The sequence below is a fragment of the Capricornis sumatraensis genome, chromosome 12, assembly GCF_032405125.1.
Source record: "Capricornis sumatraensis isolate serow.1 chromosome 12, serow.2, whole genome shotgun sequence".
Lineage (NCBI taxonomy): Eukaryota > Metazoa > Chordata > Mammalia > Artiodactyla > Bovidae > Capricornis > Capricornis sumatraensis.
The window spans coordinates 53578559-53601881 of record NC_091080.1 but is presented as its reverse complement, the minus strand read 5'-3'; the positions used below and the strand labels follow the sequence as shown (position 1 = coordinate 53601881).

General features: G+C 36.4%; 1 protein-coding gene across 2 annotated transcripts in view; it reads left to right on the top strand.

Moving 5' to 3' along the window:
* KLHL1 (kelch like family member 1) overlaps nt 1-23323 on the top strand; it is a 537560-nt gene that overhangs the window by 502922 nt on the left and 11315 nt on the right. For both annotated transcript variants that reach the window (XM_068984580.1, XM_068984579.1), the window contains one exon: nt 8243-8455. In XM_068984580.1, coding sequence (XP_068840681.1) covers nt 8243-8455 — 213 coding nt within the window. The remainder of the gene's footprint in view (nt 1-8242; nt 8456-23323) is intronic.

Below are 23323 nucleotides of genomic sequence, written 5' to 3'. Positions count from 1 at the left end.
GATTGTCTTTACCAATATTTTAAACACAAGATCCCTGTAGGAAATTCACAAATGGACAGCATACAGGGTGATATCTCTTAATAAGCTAATAAATAAATAATAAACCCAGTTTAGATTAAATATACCATTGTTCCAGGCAAGGGGAGAAGGTAAAAATACAGTTTAAATTTAGTTGAAATATGTTATTTCTGAGTTTAGGTTTCTGGAAGAGGTAGTTTTGCCAACCAACAACTATGCCCATTGGGGCAGTTTTGCCAACCAAGAGCTAATGCCCAGTGGGCAGTGAAAAATGGAATGTTCCTCAGTTGCTAGAACACCTTGCAGGGAACCCTGATGGTGTTTGTACTGAAGGGCAGGCTGATATTCCTGGGGTTCTTGCCTGATTTTTCACTGCTGCTGATAAAATAGTCACCTTTATTGTGACAGAAATTAATGCTCAAGGTCTTTGGAGAGCTAGATTGGCTTGGTTCAGGAGGAAATTCTGGGATAACTCTCACAAACTCTGTATTTATAGTCCAAATGTTCCCTCTGCTGTAGTTGCTTGTCCACCAGTTTGTATTGAAAAACCCCCAGCTAGGTTCCCTCAGCAGCTGAGCTACTGTTTACAGTTAGAACAGATGAGATGATAACATCCAGACACAACTTACTTCATTCTTATATCAAAGTAACTTTTCTTCTGGAAACAACTTTGCTTTTTGGGGATGAACAAATGGATTTGAAATTATAGTAAACCAATACACAACAACGTCTGAGATTGAGTTTGCCACACATACCAACATTTGGCAACATTACCAAAGAGGGTTCTTGGCCTTCTACAATTATTAGAAATTGATTAGCAGCCAGACAATAAATTCAGTCAAAGCTTTATTGAGGCTCCTGCTGCAGCAGTGGGGAACAAGAATAAACAATAAATTCCCTTGCTGGCTTGGTCCCGGGGGGGGCAAGCTCTTTCCTTACACAGAGTGAGGGTAGGGCCAAGTCCAGGGGATGGGCCAGAGGGGCAGCTTAGCTATTTTGCCCACCCCTGAGGCAAATTTTAAGCAGGGGCATGCACAGTACCCTGCTTTTCTCCAGGCTCTTCAAAAGTGACAATTAGGTTGTTTTGTATCTGCTGTCCAGCATTTGTCCTAACTATACATGTGTGCAGTTATTTTTAGTCTGATAGAGTTTCTCTACATTTTGTTACTCAAGCTATATCCAGGTGCAAGCACGGCCACATTGCAGCAAAGCATCCCAGATTCTAGGCCTGTCTCAAGTGGGAATAAAAGCAGTCATGCAGCCTATTGTGCAAGCTTACTGAAATCCCTCTCACTGTATTGTCAGACACTCCTCAAAAACCTCTCATGGAAATTACTCACTAAAAGGCACATGCAGGAGTATTCTGGTAGCAGGTATGACAAGCCTGTGGTCGGATGAAATAGTTCTCCATCAACTGAAAAACAAAAGACCAAACAAAGTTCTGGATTTAGGGTTATTTCTAAAATGTTATATATACCACAATTTCTATAACCAGCCCTCAAGTTATGTATGTATCATTGAGCTATGATAAAATATGTGTGTGTATTAGTCTCTCAGTCATGTCTGACTCTCTGCCACCCCATGAACTGTATTTTGCCAGGCTCCGGTGTCCATGAAATTATCCATACAAGAATACTGGACTGGCTTGCCATTCCCTTCTCCAGGGTACCTTCCCAACTCAGGAATTGAACCTGGGTCTCTCAGATTGCAGGCCAGTGATAAAGTATGCCACATATTAAATAACTTTCCCTAGGATACAGATTATAAATAACAGATTTCTGGGGAAAACAAAATGGGATCAAAAAAGACTTTCTAGTGGAGACGTACCTTAACTGATTAATGAGAGAAAAATGAACAGTAACCTACTTTATATAATAACAAGGTACCTAGGACAGAATCCACAATGGCACACAGGGCTGGAAAGGATCTAGTGCTATGACAGAAGCTTCTAATTGCCTCTTAATACTCATTCACTCCTTTTTATATGATAGTATGCACAGCACTGTTAGCTAGGCAGGAGACCACCTAAAATAAAGACAATTTTTCCCAGTACCTGATCAATCAGGTATCGTCATGTAGCTAATTTCTGGCCAACAGGAGATAAAAAATGAGTTGTGCAGCTTAAAAGATGAATTCTTAAAGGGAAAGAATTATGTTCCTTCTTCCACTTCTCCTCTATCTTTCTGTTTGAACTATTGTGATAGTTAGAATTCCACCGTCAGGACAAGAGGAATTGTAGAAAATTCTCCACGAAGTTTTAATATTGTTACACATTTTCAAGGCAAAAAAAAAAAAAAAAGACAAGTTCTTTTTCAAAATATTTTCAAGGTTATTTGTAAATGGAATAGCTTTCCGAGATAGCAATGTCTTTTTGAGGGACAGAGAGCAGATTTTTCTTTGACTGAAATAATAAACGCAATATTTCCCTTCAGAGCAACAAGTTTGCTGGCAGTCCCTTTAAAGATGATAATTAAAAACTCCAGATGTGAAAAAAGCCCTCCAAGTAAACATTATTTACCTGAATCTCTCTGCATCACCCTTGTGGGACTAGGGGGCACTGCGAGAATTCGCATTAACAGGGAGCTCATTCTGCCTGTTGTGCGTGAGAAATTATGTCACTTCTCTCTGGTCCCATAATCTTGTGCCTTTTACCAACATTTATGACACTGAAGTAGGTTAATCTGTTAACTTTCAGGTTGGGTAGAACTTCAGACTTTTCACAATTCTTGATAAAGGGTCTATCCTAGCTTCCCCAGTGGCTCTGTCAGTAAAGAAACTGCTTGCAATGCAGGAGACCCAGGTTTGATCCCTGGGTCAGGAAGATCCCCTAGAGAAAGGAATGGCAACCCACTCCAATACTCTTGCTTGGAGAATTCCATGGACAGAGGAGCCTGGTGGACTACGGTCCTTGGGGTGGTAAGAGTCACACACAGATTAGTGCATAAGTCATCCTACAGATGATAGATTGAAAGTTGGAAGCAGCCTGGATCTCAACATATATGCAAACCTTCTTTACATTTGAACCCATATCTTTAAATAATGCAGAATTTAGTTCCTTCAACTGCCATATTGTATGGACAATCGTACCCCAAAGACATTGCAGATTTGATTCTAGACCACTGCAATAAAGCATATATTGCAATAAATGGAGTCATACATTTTTTGTTTGTTGTTTCCCAGTGCATATGAAAGTTATATTTACACTAGTGCTCAGTCGCTAAGTCGTGCCTGACTCTTTGCAACTCTATGGACTGTAGCACACCAGGTTTCCCTATACCACAGCATCTCCCAGAGTTTGACCAAATACATGACCATTGAGTCAGTGATGCTTTCCAACCATCTCATCCTCTGCCATCTTCTTTTCTTTCTGCCTTCAGTCTTTTCCATCATTAGGTTATTTTCCCATGAGTACACTCTTCGCGTCAGGTAGCCAAAGTATTGGAGTTTCAGCTTCAGCATCAGTCCTTCCAACGAATATTCAGGGTTCATTCCCCTTATGATTGACTGGTTGAATCAGCTTGCTGTCCAAAGGACTCTGAAATCTTCCCCAGAACCATGGTTCAAAAGCACCAATTCTTCAGTGCTCAGCCTTCTTATGGTACAACTCTCACATCAGAACCTGACCACTGGAAAAATCATAACTTTGACTACATAGGCCTTTGTCAGCAAATTTACACTAAACTATAGTTTATTAAGTGTGAAATGGCATTATGTCTTTACAAACAATCTACACATCTTAATTTTAAAAAGTATTATTTCACAATGCAAAATTGACAAAGAACTCTGTTTTATAAAAAAATGCAATATCTGAAAAATGCAATAAGGTGGAGCACAATCAAAAGCAAAAAATGCATAAATTATACATAAAATGACATATGCTTGTACTAGAATTTAAAATATATGGCGCTGAGATGAGCACCTGGCAACTAGATCTCAAAATAGGAAGACCTGCTTACTAAAGTTTATGTAAAAGTTTTCTGTTAAGCTGAATAAACACATAATTCTGGGAAAATGGTATGAAAGTTTCATTCATTCTCAGCAAAATTCTAGAAGAGTTTACTTAAGGCTATTTTTGACCTCCTGCCAATTTTTGCATGCAAGGAGGGACATGCTGATCAATATTCACAGCAAACTGATTTATGACACTAATGTCTCCTGAGAATGCTATTTTTTTTTTGTCCTTATTGTCTCTGAATGAAATTCCAACTCCATTGCACAGCATAAAATGCTCTTCATTTTCAGTCAGTCCTTTTCATCCTAGCAGCCATCTCTCCTTTCCCCTTGTTTACTACAATCCATTCCACCAATATGACATACTTGCCACTCTTTATTTATCATGTGCTATGACCTTTCATGTCCCTTGTCTTTACATATAATGCTTTCCTTGTATGTAACACTTTTCCTTATTTCTTCATCTTACAAATTTCTACTCATCGTTCAACTCTAAGTTAAAAATGTCATGTTTCCTTTCTTGCTATGAAACTGTCAGCTGTCACTTTTTATGTTGTCAGTGCCTTTACTTCTAGTATCAGATTCTTCTCTGGTCTTCATATTCTCAACATCTTATTTGTCATTGCAGTGAAATAAAGTAGGGAACCATTCTAAACTATGATTAAATAGATTGTCAGAGGAGATCTGAGAAGATAACATTGGATAATTGCAGACGAATTTTTATGTGTGCATTACACTTTTTTTCTAACTGCAAAATCTTTTCAAGTATTGAAATACATCTGTTGGTTTTAATAAAGACACCAATAAAGCAGCGCACAATGACATTATTATCTTTTCTATACAATTTTCTCATTACTTTTTTGAAGATTTTTTAAGGAAAAAATGTAGTATATTTATTATTTTCCAGCAGTTTTGCCCTAGTATTAATAATTTTTATTGTGTTAACAAAACTAAAGTAATTTCATTGTTAATCTGTGGACTACATAATACTGGAAAGAACATTAAAATGGACTTTTACCAGGTGAAATAAAATACTGATGACCTAGGTTAGACTTCAGTAAATTATAAAATAACAGCTGCTGCTGCTGCTGCTAAGTTGCTTCAGTCGTGTCCAACTCTGTGCGACCCCATAGACGGCAGCCCACCAGGCTCCCCCGTCCCTGGGATTCTCCAGGCAAGAACACTGGAGTGGGTTGCCATTTCCTTCTCCAATGCATGAAAGTGAAAAGTGAAAGTGAAGTCACTCAGCCATGTCCGACCCTGAGCGACACCATGGACTGCAGCCTACCAGGCTCCTCCATCCATGGGATTTTCCAGGCAAGAGTACTGGAGTGGGGTGCCATTGCCTTCTCCGAAAATAACAGCTACTGTATATCAAATATTTATTTCACAAGAGAAGTTGTCAAATATTATGTCATTTTTATTGAAATGTTGCATAAATTTATTTGTACAGACTGTGTGTTATTGAGTTTTATTAGGAGAGGGTTCATATAAAAGACAGAGAGATTGAATGAATGGTGGTTTATAACATACATGATTACACTAAAAAGTCAATGATGCTATAATTTGTGAACTTTAAGTTACATTTTATTTCCAAATACAATGTTATGCTAATAGGCTCTATATTTGTTTTCTATAATGTGATCAATATGCTTAATTATCATTAGTTATCATTATTTTCATATGAGCTTTCCTGGTGGCTCAGTGGTAAAGAACCTGCCTTCCAATTCAGGAGAGGCAGGCTCAATCCCTTGGCCAGGAAGATTCCCTGGAGAAGGAAATGACAACCCACTCCAGTATTCTTGCCTGGGAAATCCTAAGGTCAAAGGAACCTAGCAAGCAAGAGACCATGTGGTCACAAGAGTAGGACACAAATTAATGACTAAGCAGCAACATTTTCATACACATTTAGCTCTATATTTGTATATGTTCACATTCTTTAATAATGTCAAAACTATGACAAATTATTGTATAGAGTGATTTTATTAATTGGTTGAGCAACACTAGATTCAGATAAATCAATAGTATAATTTGTTACTTTAATGTGTATAAAGAAATAGAGTAGCTTGAAGTCAATTATTCCACTAAAACAATGGAAAAGAAAAAGTGGGAAACTTTTCTTACATATAAACTATGTACCAAGAACTATACTAGGTGCCCTTCATGAAGACACTTACCAATAAATAAAATCTCTGCAAAAGCAATATTTAATTAAGTTTTAATAATAATACCTTAGTATTACAGCATACTTCTTTTGAGTTAGATCTTCAATTTAAATGAAACAAATGCAATTCAGATTTTGTAAAGCATTTAAGATGATAAAAACTTTCTAGTGAATGCTAATTTCCCTTCTGGATGCTTTTGCTAGCTAAACTGTCCAATACTTGCCCTTTAAATTGCCCCTATTGGTTAATTTCAACACACTGTAAGACTGAGAGCTGCCAGGCAACTTTTGAGTAATCAAGCAAAGAGACATTACATCCATAAAGAGAACACTTGGACAATCAAAAATATTGCATCATGGCTGGCATTTAGAGCAGCATAAACATCTTTTTAAAGTTCTCCAGGATTTAAAATCAGTTTAAAAATCACATTTTAGACTTAGAAAGGATACTAAAGGATGAATTTTTAAATCTATGATCTAAAACTATTTTATAGACTAAGTCATGTCTTTTTATGCTGTTGCTTTATTAGAACCTGCAAAGTATAGTATTGAGTCTATTTGCCAATATTATTCATAATGTTAACTAGTAAAGCAAACAATTCATGACATCTAATCTTATTTAAACATAATCAAGCCACAACCCTTTTCCACTCAAAATCGTCTTGTGGCTTCCTCTTTCACTTAGGATCAATGACTACATTTGTTTTAGAGAATAGACAAAATCTAAACACCTATGTGATGTCCCTGTACCTGAACCCATCAGCTCATCTGCCACCCTGCCCATAATCTCTGCTCCTGGTGCTCTGGCCTCTGCTGCCCTTGAAACTTTGTACTGATCTGTTTGAATGTGAAAGTGTTAGTCGTTCAGTCATGTTCTACTCTTTATGACAACATGGACTGCCAGCCTCCTCTGTTTATCTGGCTTCAAATTTTCCCCTCTTAGAAGTTCCTGAACTCTCCTCCAACCACTATTATTCTCATGAAATTCTTGGACAAACTTCATCTTCCCAATGAGACCTTTTCTGGTGATTAAAATTGTGACCACATTTCAGTTGTAATTGATATTTACAGTTCTAATTCCCATTCCCACCAATTTCACTCCTGATCCCACTTTCCTGCTCTGTCAACAGTGTGTATTTTAGCTGTATACCCTCTAGTAGAATTGAGTGCAGGGAATTTTCTTCTTGTTTTGTTCATGGATACATTCACAAAATTTTGCATGGTATGTGACATATACTACGCCTTCAAAATTATGTGCTGAATAAATGGGTAAATAAATAAATACAACTCTGTATCTTAATGTGATGCAATCTTCATGACTAGGATCAAATAAGCAAAAATGATTTTTATTAGGAATAGACGATGTATTTCTACTTCTGTATTTATGAATGTATTTTATGTAAAATTTATGCTGTAATATTTATTTTCCTGGGTTCTGATCATAACTCTCAGTAATGAAATAGCAAAATAAGTGCATCAAGTAAGTTTCAGCAATATTTACCCAGGCTAATATTGTTGTACTCTTTTTTCCTATAACAGTTTGTCTGTCCAGATAAAACATTAGCTATTAGTATAGACACTAATTAAGATAGTATAACAATATGTGTATAAATTACTTCATTTATTTAGCGTTCTAAACTATGAATACAGATCACAAGAAGTAAGCATGATCTACATACTGGAAAAATCAATTGCTGAACAACAAGTGAAATAATTGAGTTTTTTCTGATTATCCTCAATTTCAAGAAAAATTGAAGATAAATATCTTATTAGTTTTAAAACAGACATTCCTTGATATTTATTAAAATAATATATTAAGATTATTTAATTACATATGTAAAAATAGTTTTAATCTAATATTCTAGAAATAGTAGAGGTTAGAAAACTATAGTAGTTTTAATTTCATCTAGTATATTAGAATCATAGGAAGTCCAGGTATAGGAAATTAGTTATAGAGGACCTTAACAAAAATTTCCATGCGAAGTAACATTTTTTAACACATGGGAGGCTCAGGTTGTGATTGAAATTTTATTTTTCAAGGAATTTCCTTTCCTCTATTTGTCATATAGACAGAAATACTAAATCATGTTTTCTCAATTGTGTTTTTAGGTTGTATTCAGTTGGTGGTCGTGACGGAAGCTCCTGTTTGAGTTCAATGGAATATTATGATCCTCACACAAATAAGTGGAATATGTGTGCTCCAATGTGTAAGCGGAGAGGGGGTGTAGGAGTGGCCACATGCGATGGTTTCCTTTATGCAGTAGGAGGTCATGATGCTCCTGCTTCAAATCACTGTTCTCGGCTCCTAGACTATGTAGAAAGGTGAGAACCCAATACACGGTTAAAATGAAAGACAGAATGTGAATTAAATTGATACTTAATGCAAGTGACCATATCAACAAAATATGCTCACTCTGCCTAAGCTAAGAAAGTACTCCTAAAGCTGTTTCATTAATCTCTTTCTTTCTCCTTCTCTCTCTTTCTCTTGCTTGTGTATCACACAAACACACACATACACTATACTATGTTTTATTTTTTCTTTCATCATCCTTACTCCTTCCCTCCTTCTTTCTTTCTTACCTTTTCAACTAATATTTTTTGAAACCTTACAATTTTTTTTCACATAATCCTAAAGTAATCTTTAAACTTCTCATGAATATATATTAAAAGTTCATTTAAAACCAATACAATATTGTAAAGTAATTAACCTCCAATTAAAGTAAATAAATTTATATTTTAAAAAATAAAATAAAGCTGTAAGTACTTTTTAAATGTATGAATGCTTGTTAATTTTCTTTTAAAAATTGAATATTTCATTTATTTGTTTTATTCATCCTGTCTTATTAGTTCTACTACTCACTTCAAATTTGCAAAGATGAATTATGAGCTTTGTTTAATGCCATACCTTTCGCAGTGTAAGACAGACTTATTAAAACTGTATTCTCTATAATGTTGAAGTATAACAGAAATATAGATTCTCTTTTAACTGTTCCTAAAAATGCCAGGTGCAAAGGTTGGAGTGAAAAGTCACCTTGGCTTCAGTCTTAGTCCAACAGTGGACACACTTCTGGCATGTTTATAACAAATTTCTCTTTCATAGCTGCACATCATTTAGCACTATTATGTCATGTGCAGTAAGAATTTGAGAGACTTTTAATGATATTTATATTTTCAACTGGACATGGAATGAAAGACTGGTTCCAAATTGGAAAAGGGGTACATAAAGGCTGCATATTGTCACCCTGTTTATTTAACTTATATGCAGAATACATCATGAGAAATGCTAGGCTGGATGAAGCACAAGCTGGAATCAAGATTACTGGGAGAAATATCAATAAACTCAGATATGCAGATGAGACCATCCTTATGGCAGAAAGTGAAGAACTAAAGTGTCTCCTGATGAAAGTGAAAGGGGAGAGTGAAAAAGTTGGCTTAAAGCTCAACATTCAGAAAACTAAGATCATGGCATATGGTCCCATCACTTCATGGCAAATAGATGGGGAAACAATGGAAACATTGACAGACTTTATCTTCTTGGGCTCCAAAATCAGTGCAGATGGTGACTGCAGAGATGAAATTAAAAGACTCTTGCTGTTTGGAAGAAAAGTTATGACCAACCTAGACAGCTTATTAAAAAGCAGACTTGCCAACAAAAGTCCATCTGGTCAGAGCTTTGGTTTTCTCCGGTAGTCATGTATAGATGTGAGAGTTGAACCATGAAGAAAACTGAGCACCAAAGAATTGATGCTTTGAACTGTGGTGTTGGAGAAGACTCTTGAGAGTCCCTTGGACTGCATGGAGATCCAACCAGTCCATTCTAAAGGAAATCAGTCCTTAATACTCACTGGAAGGGCTAATGCTGAAGCTGAAACTCCAATATTTTGGCCACCTGATGCGAAGATCTGACTCATTTGAAAAGACCTTGATGCTGGGAAAGATTGAAGGCCAGAGGAGAAGGGGATGACAGAGGATGAGATGGTTGGATGGCATCACCGACTCATTGGGCATGAGTTTGAGTTAACTCCAGGAGTTGGTGATGGAAAGGGAACCCTGTCTTGCAGTCCATGGGGTCGCAAAGAGTCAGATACAACTGAGCAACTGAACTGATTACATAAGGAAACATGATGATATATGAAGAAGTGAGATTAGAGAATATTGAAATTATTATTTTTTATCAGCTGGAATAGGATAAGTAATTCTACTGTAATGAATAACTTCAAAATTCTCAGTGACTTCACACTGTAAACTCTTTTTCTTGTTCATGCCACATGTCTATGAGAGCCATGATTTTATTACTCTGGTACTCAGAATGAGATATAAGATAAAATACGAGCACCTATTGGTTTCAATGTCAGAAGGGAAAAGCCAGAGAGTAGTACTACATTGTTCATCCATTCATAAAGATTCAACCTTCAAATATTAAAAATATAATTCTCCTTTACTTATGCTTTGTTGACAACTCAATCTCATGGCCACCGAAATTTTCAGATTGTGGGAAGACATTATCTGACGTACCTGGGAGAGGAACAAGAGATGTCTAGCGTATCATACTGATGAATATAGCAATTTTTATCTTAATATTAGGAGATCAAATCCTTTATATTTATGTCTGTTTGTAGGATAGACAGCGAGAGAAGGGGCCTCTCTCTCCTTTATGATTTTTTTCTAAAAATACATGAGCATTTTTACTGAGAATAAAGTCATTGGAAAGAGATAGTTTTTAGAAAACAGGCTCTGTTCAGACTTGAGGTACTTCTTGAATAAAATACAAAAACATGTCTAACAATATTGTTACTCTATGAAATGGACTGTATATATATATATATATATATATATATATATATATATATATATGTATGTATATAAAGAATGGCATTAAGCTCACCATAGTTTCATTCCACCATTATCTTATCCAGTGAAATTAGGAACTATAGGTACTACAGTGAGGATGGTGACCAGAATACAAATTAATAGATGTATACTTTTATACACACAAACATATAATCATTTATTTTAAAATACTGCCAACAGAATGGCAGGTTATTCACATTTTCCTCTGTAAAATTGTTGGGAAAAAATGACAAAGAAGAGGAATATGACAAGGCTCTGAATTTCACAGCAAATATCTTATATATAAATGCCATTAATTAAATGATATTTCATGCACATATTCTTTCCCAAGTTTGCTCTCTAATGTATTAAAATGATGTTTGAGAACAAAGGCATAAATAATACAGTCTAGGAATACATTTATCATGCAAAATTATATTTAAATAAGCACAGTTATTTTAAATTATAGGAGTACAGTACGAATGAATAGCTTAAGTAATGCAGAAGCACACAGAACCATTATTATTCTTATCCAAGCTCATACCATGTGTCAGGTTGATAACATTTTTGCACTTTTTATGAGATATATTCTATATTGATGATTTCACATGTGAATCACCAATAAATCAGGATACATAATATTGCTCTGGTAGAATTACTTTGCACATATAATGTAAGGAATGTTTCTTAGTGTATAACCATAGGCAAACAAATCATTAAGAATAGCAGGTAGTGTAAATGCTGTTTTATAGATAAATAGATACACAGACTAAAATTATTTTACAGTGAGTTCTTATAGAAGTGTGTATGTGTGCATGCTCACTTGTATCCAATTCTTTGTGACCCCATGGACTGTAGCTCACCAGGTTCCTCTGTCCACGGAATTTTTCAGGTAAAAATACTGGAGTGAGTTGCCATTTCCTTCTCTACTTATAAAAATGTAAATACATTATAAACTAGTAAAGTACAGTTATATAACCTCTATCAAAAATTGTAGAATTGGTCTTTCTTAAATACAAGGAAACTTGGCATCTCAAAGCAGAACAGAAAAGACAGCAGGGACTGAGTAAGAACAGGAAATCTAGAATAGTTAATGGAAGACTAAAATCTAATGTTGCAGACAAGCCTCATTCTAGTGAGAACGTCCTAGTGAACAAAATCAGTGTCCAAAAATGCACTAAGTTCTAGCAGAATTTAGATTCAGAAAGTACAATTCATTAGAAAGAGCACATTCATCCATCTATTTACTTATTCAATAAATATTGTTTTGTGTGTACTTTTCACTGTACTAGATAGATATTAAAATGTTTTAGAATAAAGAGATAAGGAAATGAATAATTATAACTTTAAGATCACAAACAAATTGAGAAATCAAGCAAAGGATCAGAAAATATGCTCAAAGACATCAGTACCATTGCTGGCTAATAAGATATCAGGACCATCTTTGTCCTTTAAATCTGCATATCAGTAATGAAACATAGTAGGAAAGGGGTGCCAAGATCAAAGGAACTTCCTAAACTCAGGTTTGTAGTATACACTTTGTTTCCTCCAATCTTTCTCCTTAGAGTAGCCAGAGGAATATTTCCATGATGCAGAATTGGCCTGGAAGTGCAATGGAGTTTTCCTTTGTTTCAATTGTATCAACATAATAAAAAAATATTTGTTTTGCAACAATTTTTCCACTAAAATAGATTCTATGTGCTGGTCAAGATTATCTTGTCTATGCCTATATTATTCCACTTGGCTCAATTCCTGACACTGATTAAGCAGTCAACAAACATTTATTGAGTATTTAGACAACAAGGTAAAAAAAAAAAAAAAAAAAAAAAAAAACACCTCAAATTTATCCAAGGAAAAATCTCATGAGATATACTGTAAATAGGTAGTCAGAAAGAAAGATAGATTTTAAAAGAAATGGATGGATGGCTGTTTAGATGGACTGATGGAAATATATGTAGATAAATTTTGACTTTTTATTTCTCTATTTGCATGTGAATAGCCATTTCCATCATCATAAGCTGGGGACTCTTGATTTATATGTATATGTTGGGCATACTTTTAATAGAAAAATTTTGATGAGACAAAAATATTAAGTAAGCATTATTCATGTATTAGTTGAAAATTATTTTGTACTTTATCAAACACTATTAACAATGCTCACAATTTTTGATACATTGCTTATAATGAATATACAACTTTTGTTCAAAATCTACCAAACTCTACTACAGCAATAACTGAAAAAGTCATAAAAAATAACAGTGTGCTATGTGCTTAGTCAGGCCCAACTCTTTGTGACCCCATGGACCGTAGCCTGCCTGGTTCTTCTGTCCATAGGAATTCATTACTGTCATCATGCATGTGTGAATGCTAAGTCACTTCAGTTGTGTCCAACTCTGTGTGACTCCATGGACTGTAGCCCACCCAGTTCTTCTGTCCATGGGATTCTCCAGGCAAGAATACTGAAGTGGGTTGCCATGCCCTCTTCCAGGGTATCTTCCTGACCCAACCGGCATCTCTTATATCTAACCTGCACTGACAGGTGGTTTCTTTACCACTTGCACCACCCGGGAAGCTCATCTTCCCAGGTGAACTGGGAACTGGCATCTTATGACTTGATTTTTTTTAACTTTATATACATTTTTTAAAATATAAATTTATTTATTTTAATTGGAGGTTAATTACTTTACAATATTGTATCATCTTTAGATATTTGTTAAAAACAAAAACAAGATTTGCTGTCTTTACATGTAGTAATTATTTTAAAAGTACCATAAATATTAACATGTAAAGCAAGAATCGAATTTTGAATTCTTTCATTTCTCCTGATTTCTCATTGCAACCTTCTGGTTTTGATATGATCCAAGAATTTCTGAGCACTGAAGATAGATGATAAAGGAGAGACTTATTTTAATTTTAATTAAGGATGCTTAGTTATACTAAGGCTTATATGGTGTATTCATATATTAATTCATATTTGTATATATATATATATATATATGAGATTTTTTTTTTTACAAAAATGTAATTACTTGAATTGTTTAAGGTTAAAATGTTAGGTAGACACTTTTGCACTTTTTAATAAGTATTAATTTTTATTCTCCTTAAAATATTGTTGGAGCCAGTCAAATGAGTATAGCATGAAACTAACTGGGTTTTTTGCCATCGCTTTTCTATTATTGTGCATGTATAATCTTTTCTATTTCTTTGATAGCTAAATATGTTCAAATTTTTATAGAAATACATACAATAGATGGAGATCCTCCTACATAAAATCAGGGGCCCTACTTTATATGTAGATGCAACAATTATTAACCTAGGCCATAGCTATACTACTTTATGTTTGTGATTAGATATTTTTCTCAATGGTTTGTGAGGCCAGTGTTATCTTTGGAGTGAAAAGATGGACATAGGGAGTGACAGATTAATCTGCTGTCCCAGCCTAGAATGCTGGCTTTGAAGGTATACATACACGAAAATACAAAATATGATGTCTTATACAGATGGAAGGATATCAACTTTGGTATCAAACTGTAAGATTTATTTTCATGTTGAGACAACTATTTAAAAATACATAATTCGTGCTCACAACACGAGTAATAATTTTCTGTTATATGAGCAGATAAAATAATTATCAATACATAAAAGAATCTATTTCTTCTTAGTTTTGAACTGTTAAAGGTATTTATTTTAAAAGTTATATTTTACTAGCATTCAGATTGCCTAAGAATAATATATCTTCTGTTTATTGATAATAGCTTAAATAATTGTTAAAACTCTAATAATAAAACTGCACCAGAGAGGAGTCAAAGAGTTACTTATCAGATCCTTACTTTCTCTGGTCCAGTTAACCTCCCCTCAACTTGAAGGGAATTGATTTAGTTCATACCTGAATGGCTTAGTGGTTTTCCCTACTTTCTTAAATTTAAGTATGAATTATGCAATAAGAAGTTCATGATTTGAGCCACAGTTAGTTCCTGGTCTTGTTTTTTACTGACTCTATAGAGCTTCTCCTTCTTCACCTGCAAAGAATAAAAACAATCTGACTTCAGTATTGACCATCTGATGACATCAATTCACAGAGTCATCTTTTGCATTGTTGAAAGAGGATGTTGGCTATGACCAGTGCATTCTCTTGGCAATAGACTGTTAGCCTTTGCCCTGCTTCATTTTGTATTCCAAGGTCAAATGTGCCTGTTACTCCAGGTATCTCTTGACTTCCTGCTTTTGCATTATAGTCCCGTATGATGAAAAGGATATCTTTTTTGTGTGTGTTTGTGTGTGATAATTATAGAAGATCTTATAGATCTTCAATAGATCATTCAATCAAATCCCTTATGATTATGTAGTGAAAGTGACAAATAGATCCAAGGGATTAACTCTAATGGACTGTGTGAAGAACTACGGACAGAGGTTCATAACATTGTACAGGAGGCAGTGATCAAAACCATCCTCAAGCAAAAGAAATGCAAAAAGGCAAAATGGTTGTCTGAGAAGGCCTTACAAAAAGCTGAGAAATGAAAAGAAGTAAAGGCAAGGAGAAAAGAAAGATATACCCATCTGAATGCAGAGTTCCAAAGAACAGCAAGGAGAGATAAGAAAGCTTTCTTAAGTAAGTAATATTAACAAAAGGAGGAAAGGAACAGAATGGGAAAAACTAGATATCTCTTTAAGAAATAAGATAATCTTTATTTCCCTCTTAAGAAAATTAGAGATTATGGGAAAATTTCATGCAAAGATGAGCAGATTAAAGGACAGAAAAGATATGGAGCTAACATAAACAGAAAATATTAAGAAAAGGTGGCAAGAATACACAGAACTATAGAAGGAAAGGTCTTATGAACAACCATGATGGTGTGGTCACTCACCTAGAGCCAGACATCTTGGAGCATGAAGTCAAATGGGCCTTACGAAGCATTACTACAAACATAACTAGTGTAGGTGATAGAATTCAAGTTGAGCAATTTCAAAATAAAAGATGATGCTGTGAAAGTGCTTCACTCACTACGCCAACAAATTTGGAAAAGTCGGCAGGGGCCACAGGATTGGAAAAGATCAGGTTTCATTCCAATCCCAAAGAAGGGCAATGTCAAACAGTGCTGAAACTACTGCACAATTGCACTGATTTCACATGCTCTCAGGTAATGCTCAAAATCCTTCAAGCAAAATTTCAACAGTATGGGAGTCAAGAACTTCCAGATGTGTCAGATCAGTTTAGTTCAATCTCTCAGTCATGTCCAACTCTGCGACCCCCATGGACTGCAGCACACCAGGCCTCCCTGTCCATAATCAACTCCTGGAGCTTATTCAAACTCATGTCCATTGAGTTGGTGATGCCATCCAATCACTTCATCCTCTGTCATCCCCTTCTCCTCCCACCTTCAATCTTTCCAAGCATCAGGATCTTTTCAAATGAGTCAGTTTTTTGCATCAGGTGGCCACAAAGAAGGCTGAGCACAAAGGAACCCTCTTACACTGTTGGTGGGAACGAAAACTAGTACAGCCACTATGGGGAACAGTGTGGAGATTCCTTAAAAAACTGTACAGAGAACTGCCATACGACCCAGAAATCCCACTGCTGGCCATACACACTGAGGAAACGAGAATTGAAAGAGACACGTGTACCTCAATGTTCATCACAGCACTGTTTACAATAGGCAGGACAGGGAAACAACCTAGATGTCCATCAGCAGACGAATGTATAGAAAGCTGTGGTACATATACACAGCGGGATATTACTCAGCTATTAAAAAGAATGCATTTGAATCAGTTCTAATGAGGTGGATGAAACTGGAACATATTATACAGAGTGAAGTCAGACAGAAAAGCACTAATACAGTATATTAATGCATATATATGCAATTTAGAAAGATGGTAATGATAGCCTTATATGTGAGACAACAAAAGAGACACAGATGTAAAGAAAAGACTTTTGGACTCTGTGGGAGAAAGCGAGGCTTGGATGATTTGAGAGAATAGCATTAAAACATGTATATTATCTTCTGTGAAGTAGATCATCAATCCAGGTTCGATGTATGAGACAGTGTGCTCAGGGCTGGTGCATTGAGATGACCCTGAGGGGTGGGATGAGAGGTGGGATGGGGGTTCAGGATGGGTAACACATGTACACCCATGGCTGATTCATGTCAATGTATGGCAAAAAAAAAAACACTACAATATTTTAAAGTAATTAGCCTCCAATTAAAATAAATAAGTTAATTTTCTTTTTTTTTAAAAGGAGGTTGAGCACAGAAGAATTGATGTTTTCAAACTGGTTCTCTCTTGAGAACCTCTTGGACAGCAAGGAGATCAAATCAGTCAATCTTAAGGAAATCAACCATGAATACTCACTGGAAGGACTGATGCTGAAGCTGAAGCTCCAATACTTTGGCTACCTGATAGGAAGAGCTGGCTCACTGAAAAAGACCCTGATGCTGAGAAAGATTGAGGGCAGAAGGTGAACTCAGCAGCAGAAGATGAGATGTTTGGATGGTATCATCGACTCATTAGATGTGAGTCTGAGCAAATTCCAGGAGATAGTAAAGGACAAGGAAACCTGCCATGCCACCATCCACGGGGTGGCAAAAAGTCAGACAGGACTTAGTGACTGAATCACAACAGCCTTGAAGAATAGATGTAGTGGAATATGAAGGTGAAAGTTAAAATGTTAGTCACTTGGTCATGTCTGACTCTTTGCAACCCTATAGACTATAGCTCACCAGGCTCCTCTGTCCATGGAAATCTCCAAGCAAGAATACTGTAATGGGTAGCCAATCCTTTTTAGAGGGGATCTTCCTTACCCACAGATCAAACCTAGCTCTCCTCAACTGCAGGCAGATTCTTTTCTGTTTGAGAAGATGACCTAAATCAAAATAGATTTTTTCTTACAACTTCATTGAAAAGTTGAAATTAACTTAAAAAAAAATATTTTTTTGAGAGTCCCTTGGACTGCAAGGAGATCCAACCAGTCCATTCTGAAGGAGATCAGCCCTGGAATTTCTTTGGAAGGAATGATGCTAAAGCTGAAACTCCAGTACTTTGGCCACCTCATGTAAAGAGTTGACTCATTGGAAAAGACTCTGATGCTGGGAGGGATTGGCGGCAGGAAGAGAAGGGGTCGACCGAGGATGAGATGGCTGGATGGCATCACTGACTCGATGGACGTGAATCTGAGTGAACTCCAGGAGTTGGTGACGAACAGGGAGGCCTGGCGTGCTGCAATTCATGGGGTCGCAAAGAGTCAGACACGAGTGAGTGACTGAACTGAACTGAACTGAACTAAAGCAAAAAATGTTGAAATAAGGAGCAGGCATCTTTTGTTCTGTGGTTATCATGTTCCTTCAGCAAGTTTTCATTTTACAGACAATTTTAGCCACTATATCCTCATGAATCTCTTGCCTGTGGTCTATAAACTTCAACAGAGTCCCTGATACAAAGCTTACATTCTGACCATGAAGGCCAAGATGAGATGTAGGAAAGGCAGACAGCTAAACACATAAACACAGTTCCCCTGCATGCTTTTTCTTTTCTTTTCTATAAACAGGCAACCTGAGGCAAAAAAAAAAAAAAATGCTTAGAAGAAAATTTTGTCAAAAACATGAACTGATAAAGATAGAGTACACTGTTCATAATAGTCAGAAAGTGCTTATACATCTGTGGTCTTCTCCTAAGCTAACAAAAGCTGTTTTTTTTTTTTTTTTTTTCTTTAGAAGGGTAACAATTTTGTGTATCACCAGGCTTAGAGGTGGATTCATGGACTTCTATAAACAAAAAAATAAATTTTGATTCATTAATGTGAAAACAATGATAAACATTATTGAGTAATTTTAAATTTGTGTGATTACTTCAAAAATATCTATTAGAAAGAAAAAGTATTTCAGAGGGAGCAGGGTTAAGACACATTTTTTGTCTTGATTTGGTTTGATTTTCCAGCTCTATATGTTTAAATATCATCACAATTGACTGATGCAACTGAAAAGATTTCTATTAAGCACTTACCAATCCGTGAAAACAGATATACCTAATTCAAAGATCTGGATCTTCTGGGAGAATACACTAAATATTTAAAATTTTCCTTAGAAATTTAGTAAAATAAGAAAAGAATGATTTCTGTTTCTAAGCATAGGACATTATTTCTAAATTTTACCTAAATATAAGATGTACTCAATTAAGTTCTCTTGAATTCAGTTCAGTTCAGCCACTCAGTCATGTCTGACTCCTTGCAACCCCATGGACTACAGCACGCCAGGCCTCCCTGTCCATCACCAATTTCTGGAGCGTATTCAAACTCATGTCCATTGATGAATGATGCCATCAAACCACCTCATCCTCTGTCATCCCCTTCTCCTCCCACCTTCAATCTTTCCCAGCATCAGGATCTTTTCAAATGAGTCAGTTCTTTACAACAGGTGGCCAAAGTATTACAGTTTCAGCTTCAACATCAGGCTTTCCAGTGAATATCCAGGAATGATTTCCCTGAGGATGGACTGATTGGATATCCATGCAGTCCAAGGGACTCTCAAGAGTCTTCTCCAACACCACAGTTCAAAACCATCAATTCTTCAGCATTCAGCTTTCTTTATAGTCCAACTCTCACAGCCATCCATGACTACTGGAAAAACAATATCTTTAACTACACAGATCTTGTTGGCAAACTAATGTTTCTGCTTATTAATATGCTATCTAGATTGGTCATAACTTTTCTTCCTAGGAGCAAATGTCCTTTAATTTCATGGCTGCAGTCTCTATCTGCAGTGATTTTTGATTTCCAAAAAATAACATCTGTCACTGTTTCCATTGTTTTCCCATCTATTTACCATGAAGTTATGGGGCCAGATTCCATGATCTTAGTTTTCTGAATGTTGAGTTTTAAGCCAAATTTTCCACTCTCCTCTTTAACTTTCCTCAAAAAACTCATTAGTTCTTCTTTGTTTTCCACAATAAGTGTGGTGTCATCTGCATATCTGAGGTTATTGATATTTCTCCTGGCAAACTTGATTCCACCTTGTGCTTCATACAGCCCAGCATTTCTCATGATGTACTCTGCATATAAGTTAACTAAACATGATGACAATATACAGCCTTGCTGCACTCCTTTCCTGATTTGGAAATGGTCTGCGGTTCTATGTCCAGTTCTAATTGTTGCTTCTTAATCTACATTCAGATTTCTCAGGAGGCAGGTCAGGTGGTCTGATATTCCCATCTCATGAAGAATTTTCTACAGTGTGTCATGATCCACCCAGTCAAAGGCTGTTGTACAGTCCATAAAGCAGAAGTAGATGTTTCTGAACCTCTCTCACTTTTTTGATGATCCAATGGATGTTGACAATTTGGTCTCTGGTTCCTCTGCCTTTTCTAAAACCAGCTTGAACGTTCGGACGTTCACAATTCACATACTGTTGAAGCCTGGCTTGGAGAATTTTAAGCATTACTTTGCTAGCGGGTGAGATGAGTGCAATTGTGTGGTAGTTTGAGCATTCTTTGGCATTGCCTTTCTTTGGGATTGAAATGAAAACTGACCTTTTTCAGTCCTGTGGCCACTGCTGAGTTTTCCAAATTTGCTGGCATTTGAGTGCAACACTTTCACAGCATCACCTTTTAGGATTTGTCATTCCACTCTATAATCATAAGGGTTTTGATTTAGGTCATACCTGAATGGTCTAGTGGTTTTCCCTATTTTCTTCTATTTAAATTTGAATTTGGCAATAAGGAATTCATGGTCTGAGCCACAGTCAGCTCCTGGTCTTGCTTTTGCTGGCTCTATAGAGCTTCTCCATCCTTGGATGTGAAGAATATAATCAATCTGACTTCGATATTGACCATTTAGTGATGTCCACATGTAGAGTTTTCTCGTGTTGATGGAAAAAGGTGTTTGCAATGACCAGTGTGTTTTCTTGAAAAAAATCTGTTAGCTTTTGTCCTGCTTCATTTCTATATTCCAAGTCCAAATTTGCCTGTTACTCCAGGTATTTATTGACTTCCCACTTTTGCATTCCAGCCCCCTGCAATGAAAAGGACATCTTTCTTCTATGTTAATTCTAGAAGGTCTTGTAGGTCTTCATAGAACCATTTAACTTCAGCTTCCTCAGCGTTACTGTTCAGGCATAGAGTTGGATTACTGTGATATTGAATAGTTTGCCTTGGAAACAAATTGAGATCAATCTTTTGCTTTTGAGATTGCATCCAAGTACTGTATTTCAGGCTCTTTTGTTGACAATGAGGGCTACTCCATTTCTTCTAGGGGATTCTTGTCCAGAGTAGTAGATTTAATGGTCATCTGAGTTAAATTCACCCATTCTCTGCCATTTTAGTTCACTGATTCCTAAAATGTGTATGTTCACTCTTCCTATCTCCTATTTGACCACTTCCACTTTGCCTTGATTCATGGACCTAACACTCAAGGTTCCTATGCAATATTATTTTTTATAGCATTTGATTTTACTTCCATCACCAGGCACATCCACAACTGGGTGTTGTCTCTGCCTTGGCTCTGTCTGTCCATTCTTTCTGGAGTCATTTCTCAACTGATCTCCAGTAGCATACTAGGCACCTACTGACGTGGGGAGTTCATCTTTCAGTGTCCTATCGTTTTGCCTCTTCATACCATTCATGGAGTTCTCAAGGCAAGAATACTGAAGTGATTTGCCATTTCCTTCTCCAGTCGACTAAGTCCTATCAAAACTCTCCACCACAACCCATCTGCCCTGTGTGGTCCTATATGGCTTGGCTCACAGCTTCATTGAGCTAAATAAGGCCATGGCCCATGTGATCACATTGGTTAGTATCCTGTGACTGTGGTTTTCATTCTCTCTGCTCTCTGATGGAGAAGGATAAGAGGCAATGGAAGCTTTCTGAAGGGAGAGACTGAGAGGGAAAGTGGGTCTTGAGCATGGTCAGGGACATGCTCAGTAAGTCTTTAATCCAATTTTCTGTTGATGGGTTGTGCTGTGTTCCCTCCCTCTTATTTGACCTCAGGCCAAACTATGGTGGAGGTAATGAAGATAATGGTGACATCCTTCAAAAAGTCCCATGCATGCACTGCTGCACTCAGTGCCCCCAACCTTGCAGCAGGACACCTCCAACCCATGCCTCCACTGTAGACTCCTGGACACTCTGGGGCATGTCTGAGTCAGTCTTTTGTGGGGTCCTTTCTGGGTCCTGGTGCACTCAAGGTTTTTTGTGTGCCCTCCAAGAGTCTGTTTCTCCAGTCTTGTGTAAGTTCTGATGGCTCTATGGTGGGGTTAATGGCGACCTCCTCCATAAGGGTTTATGCCATATCCAGGTCTACTGCACCCAGAGCCCCTACCCCTGCAGCAGTCCACTGCTGACTTGTACCTCTGCAGGAGATACTCAAACACAGTTCTGTCTCAGTCTCTGTGGGGTCTCTGGGTCCTGGTGCCCACAAGGTTTGTCTGAGCCCTCTGTATAGGCCATGGAATTCTTTAGGCCAGAACACTGGAGTTGGTAGCCTTTCCCTTCTCGTCCAAATCCATGAATTTTCCCAACACAGGGATTGAATCCAGGTCTCCCTCATTGCAGGTGAATTCTTTACCAGCTGAGCCACAAGGGAAGCCCTGTAAGATATACTTGTGTTTTCTTAATTTTCCTGTGGTATTAGTGTATGAGAATGTCTTCATTATTTGAGCTTTACTTAAAATTTCAGAAGCCTTCAGAAATGCATTTATTATTCTTTAGTGCAATTAGTGTTAGATTTTGCCTCAGTTTTTCTCCTTTTCTGCAACGTGATCAACAAAGTCTGTTGTGTAGATAGTAGTTGAAAAAAAAAAATCCCATAGAGCTGAATACCAATCATATGGGGACTGAAATAGGACTTCAGAGAAAGCTATTTAAGTGAAGCGATTGTGGCAAAAGGCAGACTAGCTTCTATTGGAGAAAGAATAAAAATGTTCACATTTCACTAAAATTAAAATGCATTATACTTCTTCCTTTTAAGGTTATCTTCACTACAAAAACTTCCTGGCAAAAAAATAAATAAGATAAAAATTCACTCTTTATCCAGCTTCAACCACCATCACTGATTTGCCATTTTTGCTTCATCCTTTCACATTTACAGTATTTTTTCCTGAAGTATTTTAAAGTACTTCTTAAACATGTCATTTTAGCTCAAAGCATTTCTGAATTCAACCCAGAAACAATGAAATATGATCACAAATTTACTTTTTCAGCTTAATTGCAATTAATAAAAATTTAAATAATCTCTTATTAAAAACTGATACCCAGAATTAAAATTTCCAAAATGTCTTAAGCATCTTTTCATAGTTGTTCTGTAAATTGGAATTCAATAAGTTTCAATCAGTTTATTTCATTACATTTTAAAACTACATTTAATTTATAACAGCTACT